At 42.4% G+C, this 17,228-nt stretch overlaps 1 protein-coding gene across 4 annotated transcripts in view; it reads left to right on the plus strand.

Moving 5' to 3' along the window:
* The window catches only part of ST3GAL3 (ST3 beta-galactoside alpha-2,3-sialyltransferase 3), a 236,181-nt gene that overhangs the window by 93,194 nt on the left and 125,759 nt on the right, over nt 1-17,228 (plus strand). For 3 of the 4 annotated variants that reach the window (XM_068539708.1, XM_068539711.1, XM_068539712.1), the window contains exon 3: nt 7,784-7,831. The exons of the other annotated variant lie outside the window; for it this stretch is intronic. In XM_068539708.1, the coding sequence (XP_068395809.1) occupies nt 7,784-7,831 (48 nt within the window). The remainder of the gene's footprint in view (nt 1-7,783; nt 7,832-17,228) is intronic. 4 annotated transcript variants of the gene reach the window in all.

Raw genomic sequence — 17,228 nt, forward strand, 5'->3', positions numbered from 1 at the left:
CTAAGGAGAGACTTCTTGAAATGTCTACTAAGTCAACAGCCTCCACTTAACCCAGTCACAGCTGAGTCCCTGCAGTCTGATCACTGTACAGAAATCGTTCCCACTAAAGTTACAGATGCCCTCCCAGTGAGCGATTCTGCAGCATCTTTTCATCCATCAGCTTCTTCCACCTCTTTACCACATTTGGATACTCCTTTTTATAAACAATTCTTACCTCCTCTGGCTTCCTCTGTCCTGCTACTCCTATCTCTGATTATTTCACTGATTTCTCCTCCATATACCACATTCTTCTAAATCAATGGTTGTGTTTTGTTTTGCGTCCTCAGGCTTTTTTTCTCTATGTAGCTTCAGGAATCTCATTTACTCATGTTTTGTTTGTTTGGGATTAGGGTTGAGAGGGAAGAAATTGAGGGGCTCAGACTAGGGGTTAGATTCCCCCAGGATCTAAGCAGTGGAGAAAGTAGAACAAGACACAGGTAACCATATGGCTATTGAAGTATCAGTTTTGCTGATGGACCAGTAAATCCCCAAAGTTGAGAGCTCATTCATAAAGCTAGATTGGAGAACACCGCTTAGACCCAAGGTCCAAGTAGGGCCTTTTATTTCTCCTGAGATTCAGACCCTTGGGGTGAGTCGTGCTTGGAGCAGGTCATTGGGAAGGCAGAAAGTGCTCCTGGGTATTAAAGCATGAGGGCTGGAAGGTAGAGGAGGTGAACCTACTCAGACTATAGACAGCTCCAAGATAGCAGGAGACTTAAAAATGAGAATCTCAATTATAGGCCAAGCCTCAAGGGAACTGAGGAAGAGCTAAACCCCGAGGTCTCATGGAAAGATGATCCGTGGGAGAGCTGACTGCCACAGAGACTGGCACTGGAAGAATATTCTGGACCCAAGGCAGCTCTTTGAGGTGTCGTGTTGCCCTCAGCAGCAGGGTTGTGGCTCTTCACTGTGATGCTCTGCCACCAACATGGGCCCCAAGGCCCAGCATCAAGTCCAACCCATAGCCTCCTAGCCTCTGCTCTTCTTTGCTTTTCTGCTTGTATCTCCTACCAGCAGCCCCAGCTCTCTATGCATCCCAATTCAAGTCTCCAAAAGGTAGAACCTATCTGCCTATGGATTGCCTTCTCCTGGGTCAGGTGCTCACCTGTGGTCCAGTTGTCTGACCAGAGGAGAAGCAGGGTTATGTGGTTTAGATGGAGGCTACACCCATTTAAGCACAGGTCAGCATCTATTTGCCCAAGGCCAGAATGTAGATATAATCCTCCTTCTTCTTAATCTCTTACTCATGTCCCACAAGTCACTAGTCCTGTAAATTTTCCCTTTTAAACATTATTAGTATCCTTTTTTTTTTTTTCTTTTCCTGTTGTCATTGCCTTGGTTCAGGCTGCCATCACTTCTCATCTGGAATGTTGCAATCTCTTCTCCCAGTCTCCTGGCCTTCAGTCTGTCTCCTCTAATCTACCTTTTACTCTGTTGCCAGAACAGTCAATTTAGTTCCCGCATAGCAGTGAACGTTTATGTTTAAGAGTATAAATCAGATCGTGTTACTACCGGGTTTTAAGCAGGGGCTTCTCTCTGCTATTGAAAAATACAGTGCAGACGTCTGTCAATGGCCTCCTACATAAGGCCTCCTACAGATCTGTCTCCTGTCTTCCTCTCTGACCTCATTTCCCACCCCCCTTGTGTTTTTCGTGCTCTGTGTTCCAGCAACACTGGCGTTCTCTCTGTTCCTTAATGCACCAAGATTACTGTACTTGCTTTCCTTCAGCCTGGAACTCTTTTTCCCTTGGTCTTTTCTTGGCGGGCTCCTGTCTCCCAGTCTCAGCCATATGTCACCTCCTCAGAGAAGCCTTCCCAAAACACCCAATCTAGCATTGCCTGTACTTCCCCTCATGGTCACTATTACATAATTGGATATTCTTCATAACCACTTATCACTGTCAGAAGTTTTGTTCATTTGTTTACTTGTTTTTTTTCAGTCTCCCTGACTAAACTATAAATTCCCTGAGAATAGGAGCATTCTCGTTCTTCTTTACTATTGTATCCCTAAGTCTGGTGTATAGTAGTTGCTTAATAAATATGTTGAATTAATGAACAATGAAGTATCTCCCTCATTACCCTTATTTCCATACCTATATATTATACTTAGCTTTCCCCCTCAGCTTTATTGAGATGTAATTGACGGATAACAATGTGTAAGTTTAAGGTGTACAGTGTGATCCTTTGACAAACGTAAGTATTGTGAAATGATTACCACAATAAGGTTAGTTAGCACATCCATCACCTCACAGTTACCTTTTTGCATGTATGCGTGTGGTAAGAACACTTAAGATCTACTCTTAGCAAATTTCAAGTGTACGATACAGTATTGTTAACTGTAGAATGCTTAGCTGTATATGTGTTTTTACTTTACCTGTTAGGTTGCAAGCTACTTCAGGGAATAATTTTTTTTCATTCATTCTTACGTCTCTAGGGCTTACACATGGTGGCTAGCAGAATATGTGTGTTGAATGTGTACCATGACAGGTAGTAGCCAAAATGTAACTTGTTCACTGCATAATTTGACTTTTGGAAGCCTCTCTCTAATGACTGGAAAGACTAAGCCTCATTCTTCATCCTCTCTTTATATTCTTTTTATCTGCTTCAGAAACCAGACACAGGAAACATCTGACCATAATAAGAGGTTTCCAGTAAATTCTAGGTTTCCTCACTGAACAAAGTCATGTGCAGCAATGCTCTGTTGTGCTTTGGTCTAGAATTCTGTTTGGTCACTTGTATAGCACCCCACATGGCCGCCTCTGGCCTGGGAGCCAGGAACAGCTGGAACCCAGGATGCTTGAAATAAAAATGACATATCTCTTAGCCTGAGAGGGAGCAGTCTGGATATTCTTGCTCCGTTTCTTGCAAAACAAACTTCTCAATTTGTTGAACACTGAATTTTCCCTTTAGCTGTCAAAGTGGTTTATAACTCAAATGATCTTACATCCTTTAGAATAAACACAAAAAATGAATGGCCAAACTGATTCTCAAATCTCTGCCTTAAATGCTCAAAGCAACATCCATCCAAACTTACACAAAACATGATATATGTCCCTAACTTTCTCCTGAAGTTTCGACCCTCTCACTTGCATCTTCTGCAGTTTAAAGGCACATGCTCTTGGGAGCATTCCACTGCCACTGGAAATAATATTTACAAAAACTCCAACTTTTTCTTTCCAGTAAGACTGTCATCTGTTTGGTGCTTGCCCCTTGCTCACCATTATCACACTTTATTTTAAGTGCCTATTAACCTCTCTGCTTCCTTGGCTGGAAGGCAAAGACCAGCTCCTATTCAGCTCCATATCTCTAGTATCTGGCACCAGGCCTGGCACATAATAGGCACTTGATAATACTTGTGAGAAGGAAGGAAGAAGAAACGAATTTTTTAAAAGCCAGTCTATTTAGGAATTGAGGTTGCTGAGGTATATTTAAGTGTCATGAAGTCTAACGATGACCTCAGTATAACTAAAGGGAAAAGCTGAATAGCTTTTCAGCATGTACAGTGAATAATGAAGGGAGATCAAGAACCTTCCATCCTTTTGCATTGGTACCAATGTGTTAGAGGTTAAAATCTTAGAGCTGGATTAGAGAGTTCTTTTTTGACTTTTTTTTTTTTTTCTGATAGTACAAGTTACATGTTCACTCTGGAAATTTTTCAAAAATACAGAGAATAAATATCATCTATAATTCTTTCACCCAGAGACAACTGTTGTTCACATTTAGTTAACTTGTAGCCTTTTTTCTTTACATTTAGATTGAAAATTTTAAAAGAGATTATTTCAGGACTGCTTGTGAGTACAAAGAAAGTAAATTGAAATTGGAAAAATACTTGTCAACTGTAATTAAAATTTGAGATGCTGTTTTTATTGTTGCTCATCTGGGCAGTCAACCCCTCAGAAAGGCTTTCCTAATCTTCATCCAGGTGACTGTGATCGCTCACCTAGAAAGCGCCTAGGGCCCTTTCCTTATTCCCCCTGCACTGCTTTGTGGGAATGCTTTTATCTTTCGAAGATGAGGCCAGGCTCGAACATCTGAAGCTTCATGGTATAAGGACATTTCAAGGTTGACTTGAATTGAATGAGAATCTGTATGCAGGATGGATCTCTCCCCTCACCAATTTGTGAAATATCACTCAGATAACATCACCTTTGAAAGAAAGCAAAGACATTTACTAGTTTATTCCTTTGTTTAATGAACATATTGACCACATTCTGTATGTCAGTCACTGTCCTAGGCATCAAAGCCTCAAAATGAACAGACAATCCTTATCCTCAGGGAACTTGCAGTTTAAAGAGAGAAAAAGACCAGTAAACAAGGATTATAATGCAGTATAAGAAATGCCATAACAGCAGTGCAATGATGGCCTAAAGAGAAGGGGCAGAACTGATCAGAGAAGCCTTCAAGAAGAAGGGATGATTGCGTTGGGTCTTAATAGGAAAGTGGGAGTTTTTAATGCAAACAGGCAGAGAAAACAGTATGTTTGGTGTCTGAAGACACAAAGGTACATATCTCTTTGGAGAAATAGAAGTTGTTTGGCATATCTGGAGAATGAGGCATTTAGAGGTCATAAATGAGCCAAAATGGTAAAGATCTTGAAGGTCAGAGCTTGGAGTTTATCTTACAGGCTACGGGAAGCCACTGAAGCATTTTAATCAAGAGCAAAGATGTAGTCAGGTATACTTTTTAGAAAAATCATACAACAGTATGAAGGATGATGGAAGTGGGCTAAGCTGGAGGTAAGCGTGTGGTTAAAGGGCCTATCAGAACAGTCCTAGCAAGAAAAGGATAGGCAGATGTCCACACAAGGCAAATCTATAGAGACAGAAAGTAAATTAGTGGTTGCCTGGGGCTGGAGGTGGGAACAGGGCATGACTGGGCACCTGGGATCTTCTGGGTGATAGAAATGTTCTAAAGCTGCATATGCTGGTGGTTACACAACTCTGTAAATTTTCTAAAAATCATTGAATTGTACACTTAAAATGAGTGAATTTTATAGTATGTAAATTATACCTCAATAAAGCTCTTCTAAAAAGAGAGAGAAAAATAGGGGCTTCTCTTCTGAAAGGGCACAGTAACATTGAGAGGAAACAGATGTGGGAAACATTGATAAAGAAGTAGAATTTGTAAGAGATGTTGATTGTCTCTCATACAAGGTAGGATGGTCACCTATGTGATTAGACAAGTGTTCTAGTTGTGCTTCTACATTTTTGTGAAAGAATAAAAAAGTCAACCTTACCTTTTACTTGGTAGGTTTCAAAGCATATGGATCTGCCCTTAACTGGCAGTACAGAATATCTGCCTCTGGATCCTTATCAAAAATTGTATCCTGGGCTTCCCTGGTGGTGCAGTGGTTGAGAGTCTGCCTGCCAATGCAGGGGACACGGGTTCGAGCCCTGGTCTGGGAAGATCCCACATGCCGTGGAGCAGCTGGGCCCGTGAGCCACAATTACTGAGCCTGCGCGTCTGGAGCCTGTGCTCCGCAACAAGAGAGGCCGCGATAGTGAGAGGCCCGCGCACAGCGATGAAGAGTGGCCCCCGCTCGCCGCAACTAGAGAAAGCCCTCGCACAGAAACGAAGACCCAACACAGCCATAAATAAATAAAAATAAATTAAAAAAATTTGTATCCTGCAGCTCTCTGCTACCCAGTTCTTAATAAACACTTGATTATGAGAAAAAGTGATTATGAAGGATTACCTGGAGTTGAAGTCGATCCATTTCTTGAGGCACTTTCAGCAAACAGTTATTGCCTGCCAGGTGTTATGCTGGTAACATAACAGTGAATAAAGCAGATATAGTGTCTGCCTTTATGGAGCTTATAGTCTAGCAGTGCAGACAGATGACTTACAGTTATGATAACTCTTGTGTCAGATTTCCATGTGCAATAAGAGAAAATGACATACACCTGAGATCTGAAGGATCATGCTGAGGTGGGATGCTGCCTGTGGTGTAGACGCTGGTCCTCATGCAGCCAGCTAGCATTCCTTTGTAGTGAGTGAGCCTTTTTTTTTTTTTTTTTTTAAAGGGAGCATGGGTTTTATTTATTTTTACTTATTTATATTTGGCTGCATCGGGTCTTAGTTGTGGCACGTGGGATCTTCGTTGCGGCACGTGGGATCTTTTGTTGTAGTGCATGGGCTCTTCGTTGCACCGTGCCGGCTTCTCTCTAGTTGTGGCATGCGAGTTTTCTCTCTCTAGCTGTGGTGCGTGGGCTCCAGAGCATGTGGGCTCAGTAGCTGTGGCGTGCAGGCTTAGTTGCCCCACAGCATGTGGGATCTTAGTTCCCCAACCAGGGATCGAACCCACATGCCCTGCATTGGAAGGCGGATTCTTTACCACTGGACCACCAGGGAAGTCCCATGAGTGAGACTTTTGAATGTGATCCCTTTTGAGTCTGGGGTCTCTGGGGTTATTTTGGGCCTTAGATTATCTTGGTGTCCCTTATAATTGCTTTTATTGAGCTGTGTGTTGGCCTATGCCATCATTTGTATTGCTCCTGTTGTAAGAAACAGCCATAAAAGATTCACAATTACTTATTATAGAAATGTTGTAGAAGTTACAGTCTTCAACATCGTGCAGCATCCCCCTTTCTTAAGACCCATAAGAGGAATTTCTTTCTGATCACCGTATAGTATTTGCTTTTATGTATGCTTTGCTCTTCTGGTGGCTCTGAGGCGCCCTGTCCCATCCTGCTTCAGGTCTCCACACAGAGCATCCTCTCTGCCTGGAATGCCCATTCCTTCTTGTCGGGTTTAACCCTTACTTATCCTTCAGTTCTTAGTTCAGGTGTCACTTCTTTAGGGAGGACTTCCCTAACCAACACCCACTCCCCTTCCAAACTAGGTCTCCTCCTAATAGAAACTTTCTGAGCACTCTTTTCTTTTCTTTTTTACTTAATCAGTTTTTAGTTGAATAACTTGTTGGGTAACTTTTTTTCTCTTAGACTGATGACAGATCTGTGAGCGTAGAGACCATGCTTTTTTTTGTTTGCATCTGGATCGCAAAGTCATAGTATAGTATCTTGCACATAGTAGATACCCAATAAATATTTACTGAACAGTTGAATAAATGAATGAATGTATGTATTGTGAGCACTCAATCTTGTTTATTTTCTCATTTTCTTTAGCTGTTTGGGAGCTCAGGCCTCTTTGATTCTACCTGTAGCGTTTGTTTAGGTCCTCATGGCATGCATTTTGTGCACTAACATTCCCCTGACTATATAATATTTTTCCTTCCTTTGACTTCTTCATTTTTAAAATTCCAGTGTGTACTGTAAATTCCTCTAGGTCACTTTATGCCTTTGTGGGGAAGAAATAATAAACATTGGGTATATGAATAGGAAAAGGAAACAAGTCAAAGGGAAATGTTAGTGCCTTTAACCAGATGCAGGAGGGAAGTTTTCTTTTGCTTTGTTTTAATTTTATTTTCACTGTGAGAAGCAAAAAGAAGTAAATGTGTCCCCTAATTTGGCAGGAAATGCCTCTGAAGAATTTGGGGCATATCTCTGCCCTGAGATGTTCCTCCCGGTGGCACGAGGCCTGGGCTGGGCTCGGCAGGGCCTCCTGGCCCAGTGGTGGGTGGGACGGACCAGTGGAGGCTGTCTGTGCAGCTGAGTTCCAGTCCAGTTGGCTTTTCCTTGGGAGAGGGTTTGGGCAAAGCCAGTGGGAACTTGTTTTTTTGTTTTTGTTTTGTTTTGTTTTTACTTTAAGAAAGAGAAAGAAATGAACTTGTCCTCTTGTGTTGCAGATTCAGTGGTTCTTTCCTTTGACTCCGCTGGACAAACACTAGGCTCAGGTACCAATCCCTCCCCTTCTATCATCCTTTCAGCACTCAGCACTGGCCGCATTTGAAGTGGAGCCTAATGAGGTGGGGGAGGGGGCGTCTGGGCAGGGCAGTGGAATATCTCAGTATTGTGGGAAAATCTCAAGAAGCATTTCTAGGGACCCACAGTCTAGGAGGCAGCAGTGGGATACAACATCCAGAAGACTTCGCCAATTGCTTTAGAACTGTGCACTAAGGCGTTTGCAGTTGATGCTCCTTCCTCATTCAGGGTGGTCCGGGGTCATAGAAAAGGTGTCTGTTTCCTGTGCACATATCCTGTCTCAGAGAGTGGGGCAGAGGGCGTTGAGAGACCCCACGCTCTGGGCACGCTGGAGTAGCTAACCATCAGGGCTCTCCAGCAGCATGCCAGGCTGGTCAGAGTATCAGCGCTTCCTAGGGACATACACCCTGTTGCGTGTTCACATGCACACCCCATATACTCAAATACACACCTCCTCCAGGACGGGCACTGTACTGTGCACATGTGCCGACGTACTCCTGCTCTTCCCTGTGTCAACAGTGCAGGACACACAAATTGGCACACCCGCTGCTTTGACACAAATCACCCAGGCTCAGTGGAGCTCAGCTCTCCCCTGTCTGAGGCAGTCTGCCTGCCCCACACCACTGTGCTGTTGGCAGTGAACAGAAAGAGAAGATACTTTTATTCTTCAGCTTGCTGCCATCGTGTCCCTGTGGGAGCCCCAGAATGACTTCACCTCGTGAGGAGAGCATCTCTATGTATCTGGTCTTAATTTTTAGCTGAAGACGGTGGTCCTCGTACCTTAGGTGCTGCCTATGAGTAACAGGGAGACTTTGCTGGCCTGTTGAGGGCAATTAACCCATTTTGCTGTCCTTGACTGCAATAGATTGATGTTTCACAAAGCAGCAATGAGGTTCAGGCCACTGTAGCAATGTGGACAAGGGGAAGGATGATCAGAGAATATGATCACAGCTGCCACTGTTTGCTGAGGGCCTACTGTGTGCCAACACTATGCTAAGTGCTTTACACACATCTTGCAAGGTGGATCGTACATCTTTAATTGTAAAGAAACTTAATTCTCGAAGACTTGAAGTACCCTGTCCAGGGCCACTCATATCAGTCCACCCCTAGAGCCTGCACTCTCTGCCTTGTCATCTTGCTGTCTCATACTTTGATGCTTGAGGTGTCCTCATTGAAATGCTGAGATGGGAGAGGTTGCCTTAAGACAGAATGGACCTTTAGAAAGAGTTTTTAAGTAGATGCAAAGTTGTGTCCATTCACATAGGAAAAAACTGATCAATTTTATTACATTAAAGTAGAACTTCTGTTAATCAAAAGATACCATTAAGAGAGTAAAAAGGCAGAGTGAAAAAAGACATCTATAACACAAATAGCCAATAAAGGGCTTGCTTCCACAATAAAGAACTACAAAATTCAATGTGAGTAAAGAAAGAACCCAGTATAGAAAAAAGCAAAAGACCCCAACAGGCACTTCCCAAAAGAGGAATCCAAATGGCCAATAACCCTATGAAAAGGTGTTCGATTGTATTACTACCTAGGGAAATGCAAATTAGCATTTCAGTGAGATACCACTGTACATCTACCAAAATAGGAAAGCTTGAGAAGCTTGATAATTCCAGGGTTGGTGAGGAAGTGATATGGTGGAAACTCTGAGTCTCTACTGGTCAGTGGATAAGTTGATTACAACCACTTTGGAAAAAAACTATGGTAGTGTCTAGCTAAATTTGAATATATACATACCCATGACCTGGCATTTCCTCCCCTAGGTATATTCCCTGCATAAATAGATACTTATATATATATATACCAGGATATATGTATAAGATACATGTGTAAGAATCTATCTCTGTCATTGAGTGCAGCTAAAGGCCTGGACAGAATGCATTTAGCAGCTATTTGAAGACTCTGAAATATAAATAGTAGTAGACAGATTGGGGAGAAAACTAGAATTAGAAGTACTGCCACCCTGGCAGTGAATTTCTCATTTTTCCTCTGTCCTGGACTCGAGACCGCCCAAAATCCGGGCACAAACAGAGTGGACATAAGGGCACAAATGGAGAGAATTCCAGAAGACCTCTAGTTATGGCTAGAGTCTGGTTGGGAAAGGGGCTCTAAGGCTCAGACAGGGATGGGAAATCCTGAGGGTTGTTTTTCTCTGTTTTCTCATGACCTAGTCCCCAGGCAGTCCCCTCGGTGGTGGCGATGGCAGTGCCCAGTAGCAGCAGTGGGGCCTTCAAGCACCTAAAACTGAGGAAGGGAAACTTTCTTCTTTGATCAAATCTGCCTCTCTGTAATCCCAAGAAGGTGGGGTGAAATCCAGTTGCTTTTTTCTCTCTCTGCCTTCCTGCTGCTTGGTCCCAGATTTGGGTACAGTTCAGGAAATGTGTGGCAGAAAGTGTAACTAAAACCCCAGATTTCTGGCCAGAGGACCAAAAAGGGGAGGCCCAATGAACTGAAAAGTACAAGGAGAGCAGAGAGGAAGGAGCTCAGGAAAATGACTCCATAAAGTTGTGTATGAACTTCTGGGCTAACCCTGAGCTGTGCATGTGTGCATATGATTCTAACCAGCACACCAAAGACTTTGAGAACTGAACTAAGGGATAAACCACCACCTGAGTCCCAGACTGGACACTTGGTGGTACACACCTGAACAGGCTTGGAAAATGGAAGTGGCATTGAAACCACAACTCAAAAGAAGGCTGGTCAGAACTTGCCAACTAAATCCAACCTGCTTGATTGTCTGGTAAAACAAAAATATCAACATTCTCCACTGAATTTAAATAAGACCTAAAGTTTCATGACATAATATTCGAAATATAGAGGATACAATCTAAAATTAATTATCACATGAAGAACTAGGAAAATCTCAACTTGCCTGGGAGAGGCGTCAGAGGATGCCGATGCCAGGGCTTCCTTGGTGGTGCAGTGGTTAAGAATCCGCCTGCTAGTGCAGGGGACGTGGGTTTGAGCCCTGGTCCGGGAAGATCCCACCTGCCATAGAGCAACTAAGCCCGTGCACAACAACTACTGATCCTGCACTCTAGAGTCTGCAAGCCACAACTACTGAGCTCACTTGCCACAGCTACTGAAGCCCACACACCTAGAGCCCGTGCTCTGCAATGAGAGAAGCCACCACAATGAGAAGCCCGTGCACCGCAACGAAGAGTAATCCCTGCTCGCCACAACTAGAGAAAGCCTGTGTGCAGCAATGAGGACCCAATACAGCCAAAAATAAATAAATTAAATAAATAAATAAATAAATAGATGCCGATGCTGAGATGACACAGATGTTGGAATAATCTGACAGACTTTATAAATCTATTTATTTATTTATTTTTGGCTGTGTTGGGTCTTCGTTTCTGTGCGAGGGCTTTCTCTAGTTGCGGCAAGCAGGGGCCACTCTTCATCGGGTGCGCGGGCCTCTCACTGTCGCAGGCTCTCTTGTTGTGGAGCACAGGCTCCAGACGCACAGGCTCAGTAGTTGTGGCTCATGGGCCTAGTTGCTCCGCGGCATGTGGGATCTTCCCAGACCAGGGCTCGAACCCGTGTCCCCTGCATTGGCAGGCAGATTCTCAACCACTGTGCCACCAGGGAAGCCCGACAGACTTTAAAGTAGCTTTTATAAAAAAAGCTCCTGCCCCCTTTCCCCATCTCTTCCATCTGGCTGTTGCTGAGTTGAATCCTTTCATAACAAACTGGTAATCTAGTAAGTAAACTCTTAAAGAAAAATGCTCCCAAAAGTAAGGGTAAACATTGTTGACATGAATGGAAAGATAGAAAGTGTTAGCCAAAAAAATAACCCCATGAACCAAATATGTATATATAAACCAAATGGAGATACAAGAAAAAAAATACAATAATGGAAAATTAAGAAACTGCTGCATGGGCTCAATCACAAAATAGAGATGACAGAGGAAAGAATCAGTAAACTCGAAAATAAAGCAGTAGAAACTATCCAATCTGAACAACAGAAGAAAAAAGATTAAAGAAGCTGAACGAAGTCTCAGTGACTTATGGGACAATACTGGAAGGTTTACCATCTGTGTCATTGGAGTCCCAGAAGGAGGGAAAGAGTGCGGTACAGAAGAAATGTTTGAAAAAATAATGGCTTAATCTTCCCAGATTTGGTGCCCAAGTAGGCTTTATTCTGGGAATGGAAGGCTGGTTCAACATTCAAAAATCAATCAGTGTAATCTACCCTATTAACTGTCTAAAGAAGAAAAACTACATGGTCATGTCAATTGATAAAGAAAAAGCATTTGGTAAAATTCAACATCTACTCATGATAAAAATTTTCAGCAAACTTAGAAGGGGACTCTTTCAATCTGATATAGGGCATCTACAAAAAACCTACAGCAAACGTCATACTTAATGGTAAAAGACTGCTCTCCCCCTAAGATCAAGAACCACTCCTGAAAGTCCTAGCCAGTGCAGTAAGAAGAAAAAGAAATAAAAAGAATACAGACGGGAAAGGAAGAAATAAAACTAACCGTCTTCATAGGTGACATGATTGCCTACATAGAAAAATCCCAAGGAATCTAAATGTTTTTAAAAACACCTAGAACAAATAACTGAGTTTAGAAAGGTAAAAGGATGCAAAATCAAAATGCAAAAAATTAATTGTATTTCTGTATATTAGCAATGAACAATTAAAATTAAAAAAAATTTAGTAGCCCTCCCCCAAAATGAAATATTTATGTATATATCTAATGAAACATGCAGGATCTGTATGCCGAAACTTGTTTCTCTCCCATATTTTCTTCCCCGCCTACCAAACTGTTCAAGCCACAAAGCTAGTAATCACCTTAATTGTTCCTCTTCCTCACCCTTTCCTACATTTTCTGTCTTCACGGTATGTCCTTGTTCAACCACTTCTTTCTAGCCTCACTGTCCAAGGTACCACCTTTTCCCTCCTAGACAAGCAAACATCTCCTAACTGGTCTCTCCGTGCTCATTGATTGCCTCCCAGTGGTCCATTCTCCATGTTGTAGTCAGAGTCATCTTTTAAAAATGTAAATCAGATCATGTCTTGTTCCCACTGAAATCACTCCAGGTTCAAACTCCATGACCTACAGGGCCCTACTTGCTGGCTCCTATGCCAATTTCTGTCTAATTATCTCAACACTTTCACTTTACTTCATTTGCCCCTCACTGCCCTCAAGCCACATTGGCGTTCCTGCCATTCCATGAATATGCCAGGTCCCTTCCTGCCCGAGGGCCTTTGTACTCACTTACCTTTCGCTTTGCACGACTGTCTCAGGTCTCTGTTCAAATGTCATCTCTGCAAGAAGGCCTTCCCAGAACACTTTTTCTAAAGTAGTCTACTCTCTTTTGACTCCCAGCCCTTCTCTAAGCAGGTATGTCTTTATTTTTTCTTAGCACTCATCCTTCCTTCAAATTATGTGCTTGTTTATCTTATTTAATTGGTCCCCCCCCCACTAAAATGTAAGCTTCATGTAACCAGGGACCTTGCCTATCTTGTTCATCACTGTGTCCCTGGAACTTGGAACAGTACCTGGCACATAATAGGTGCTTAGTAAATATTTATTGAATGAAGAATAGAAAAATAGAAACAATAATGTCCATCACTTAATGGATGCTTAAGGATTACATAAATAATGGCACATTTATACAGTGGAATACTGTGCAGCCATTAGAAATGATGATGCAATTTTATTTTTATTGACATAGAAGATGTCGAGAGTATTACTGAGTGAACAAAACAGGAACAAACAGCATGTATATTGAGGCCACAGGTAAGTACAATTATATATGCACATTCACACATATATTTGTGGAAAGAGATTTCTGGGAAGGTACTCACCAAAATATTTGCAGCAATTAACTTTAGATAATGGGAGTTTTGAATGGTTCTTACTTCATTCTTTTTAAGTTTTTTACATTTGGATTTTTGCAGTAAGCTTGTGTTATTCCTACAACTGGGAAAAATAAAATTACTTTTGTTTGGAGAGAAGGACTGTGTCTGTGCTTAGTGGTTATTTTTATATATCTACCCTACTAGGTGGTAAGCTCCATGGAGTTTCAGATACAAACTGCAGAGTGAGCCATTTTTTCTGTTTCCTGTCCCAGCTGCTCTTTTGACATGCTGTCCCTCCTAATCCTGCAGCTTAACACAAGATGCCCTGGCATGGTCTGGATACACTTGATATCATGAGTAGAACTGAATTTACTGTATGCCCAGCTCTAGACATCTTCTTTTCTTCCCAGGATAGAAGGGAAATGGTGCATGACCTCTTTGCTTGCATTGGGATGGGGCTTCTACCTACCAGTGGAGGTTCGACACTCCATTGGCCCCCAGTACCGTCACAGCTGTGCTGTGCTTGGGTGGAGGGCGCATAGTCACAGGGGACCTCGTCTTATCAGGACCCCCTCGCTGGGCCTCTCTCCTCCCCCACACCAATGTACACCCATTTGAGACTGGATTTCAGTTTGTGAACGTCTAAGTTATTTTACTGGGTCAGTTAATTTAGTCCAGGTCAGTGAATTTTTCTGTGTTTATACAACTGCTTTTCCTATTTTAGTTTGTCTTTGATTAACTGATCCTACGTTATAATTTGTTTTCCTGACTTGAGATGATGTGGGAGCTGTTTGCACTTTGGCCAGCCCCTCTTGGGTCTCTGTGGACTCCCATGGTTCATGTGTGGGCATGGCTAGGCCTTTTGACACCACCCTTGGGCGGGGGGTGGGAGGTAAGGGTAGATAATTGCTCTCATGGCAGCTCTCCTAATATGAGGGGGTCTGCTTTCCTTGTTTTCCTCTGAGAGTCAGTGTAGAGTAATGTAAAGAAAAGAAGCTGCAGAGCCAGACCTGGGTTGGTTCAACCGCACCCAGCTGGTCCATGTGCTGGTTGGGGATCTTGAACACATTGTTTCCACTCTCTAAGACTCTGTTTCCTCCTGTGTAAAATGGAGAAAATACCCACCTCATAAGGGTTGTAAGGGTTAAACTGAGAGTGTAGGTGAAAGTACTTAGAGCAGCATGAATTCACAGTAGATGCTCAATAAATAGTAGTTCCCTCGGTTCTTCCCTTTGTCTGGCATGTCCATTTGCAACTGTTGCCAACTTCTTCCTCCACCCAAGCCAGGATATATATTACTTACGTTTAATATAGCCCATGAATTTTATTCGAGGCTGTACAGTGCCTTTTCTTTAGAAAAGAGGGATCTATTTTGGTTAGGATAGGTCCTCATTCCATTTATCTCTATGCCCTTTGCACTTAGCAATTCATCATATCTCAGAGGTTGGAGCCAAAGACCCCTTTAAAGAAGCAGAGCTTCTTCTCTTATATGCTTGGAGTTTTCTTGCCTAATGGCCTATCCTGCTTTTCTGGCTTTTGTGCGTTCTAATATGAAGCGCTGCAGTTTCCTGATAGAATAAAGTCCATGTTTTTTCCCATATACTAAACTTTATCTACTTCAATAATGTTTCTCAAACTGGCCTTCCTGGGAAATATTCATTGTTGTCATCGGCAGCAGTTATTTCATAAGCATCTGCTTTGTGCAAAGCACAGTGACAGCCCATGGGAATTTGTGGTGGCTCTTTACAGTGATCAAAGGAGGTGGGTCACTGGGGACTGAAAGGGCCAGTCGCACAATTGGCTCATGATGTGCACCTATATTCCCTGAAAGTCCATTTCAGGGCTCAGTGGCCTAAGAGTGGAGCTGGATGGAGTAGGACACTTTCTCTCGGGGAGCTCCCCCTTCATCCTAGAATAGGATATCACTGTGTAGTCAGTACCCCCAGCTGTTTAAACATGAGAGCATAAGTAGAAAGTGATAACATTTGTACACCCTGCTAAGATAAAAGGAGGGGACTCAAGGTTATTTAATCAGGGCATTGTGAAAACATTTAAAATTTTCTTTACATTATAGAATTATGATGAGCAAAATGAAATACAAAGTGTTGTGGAATGTATTAAATGTTGAATTGCTATAAAACATAAAAATAAATATTTTTAAGTTTTTAAGTTAAAAACTTGAGCTTGTTTCAATGTGTGTTAGTTTTTATCTCAGGATTTATGCCTCTCAGGTGGTCAGTTTTCATAAAGATTCCAAATATGCTTGAAGAGAATGTGCATTCTCCACTTGTCAGGTGTAAGGTACTCTGTGTATCCTCTAGTTCAAAATTTATTCACTGTTCTGTTCAAATCTTCTGATTTCTCACTGATTCTGTGAGCCTGATTCTTCAGTGGTCTGTAAGTTCCCCGTTATAATGACAGGAGACCCATTGTATATTTCTCCTTATAATTCTATTAATTTTGCCTGATACAGAGACATTATTAGGTGCATACACACTTTAGTGCATGGCCTCCTTTTGTTTACGTCCAGTTTCTGAACCTTCCAGGAGTTTCTATGAGTTTAGAACACCAACTTCTTCCTTTGAAATGCCAGTGGAAGAGTTAATGGTTAGTTTCAAAGACAGTAAGCATCTGAACAGGCACTTTATGCATTCACAGGTCTGACGTGGTACAGGTGTGGAGGAGAAGAGCAGAGATTTGCATCATGCATGCCACTTCCCACCTGGAGCCAGGCAAGGGACACACATGTGCTCCTTGATCAGGGCTTTCCAGCCTGGCTGAGGCAGGGAGCCTAAACCACCAAACTAAACATCTCCCCTTCACTGTGCAGCTGTGGTCTTGCTGCTCTGACACCTGCGAGGAGAGTACCTTCAGGTGCCAGGAGAGCTGTACATATACATCAGCGCACATTGTGCCTGGTGACCTGAGAGTCCCAGGATCTTTTTTTTTTTTTTTTTTAGTTAATTTTTAGTTAATTTTTAGAGTATGGTTGCTTTACAATGTTATGTTAGCCTCCACTGCACAACAAAATGTATCAGCCATGGACATACAGATATCCCCTCCCTTTTGGACTTCCCTCTCATTTAGGTTACCACAGTGCACTAGGTGACTTCCCTGTGCTATACAGCATGTTCCCATCAGTTGTCCATAAATGGGTGTTGAATTTTGTCAAAAGCTTTTTCTGCATCTATTGAGACGATCACATGGTTTTTATTCTTCAGTTTGTTAATATGGTGTATCACGTTGATTGATTTGCGTATATTGAAGAATCCTTGCATCCCTGGGATAAATCCCACTTGATCATGGTGTATGATCCTTTTAATGTGTTGTTGGATTCTGTTTGCTAGTATTTTGTTGAGGATTTTTGCATCTATATTCATCAGTGATATTGGTCTGTAATTTTCTTTTTTTGTAGTATCTTTGTCTGGTTTTGGTATCAGGGTGAGGGTGGCCTCGTAGAATGAGTTTGGGAGTGTTCCTTCCTCTGCAATTTTTTGGAAGAGTTTGAGAAGGATGGGTGTTAGCTCTTCTCTAAATGTTTGATAGAATTC

This window comes from Eschrichtius robustus, chromosome 3 (genome assembly GCF_028021215.1).
Source record: "Eschrichtius robustus isolate mEscRob2 chromosome 3, mEscRob2.pri, whole genome shotgun sequence".
NCBI classification, from domain to species: Eukaryota; Metazoa; Chordata; class Mammalia; order Artiodactyla; family Eschrichtiidae; genus Eschrichtius; species Eschrichtius robustus.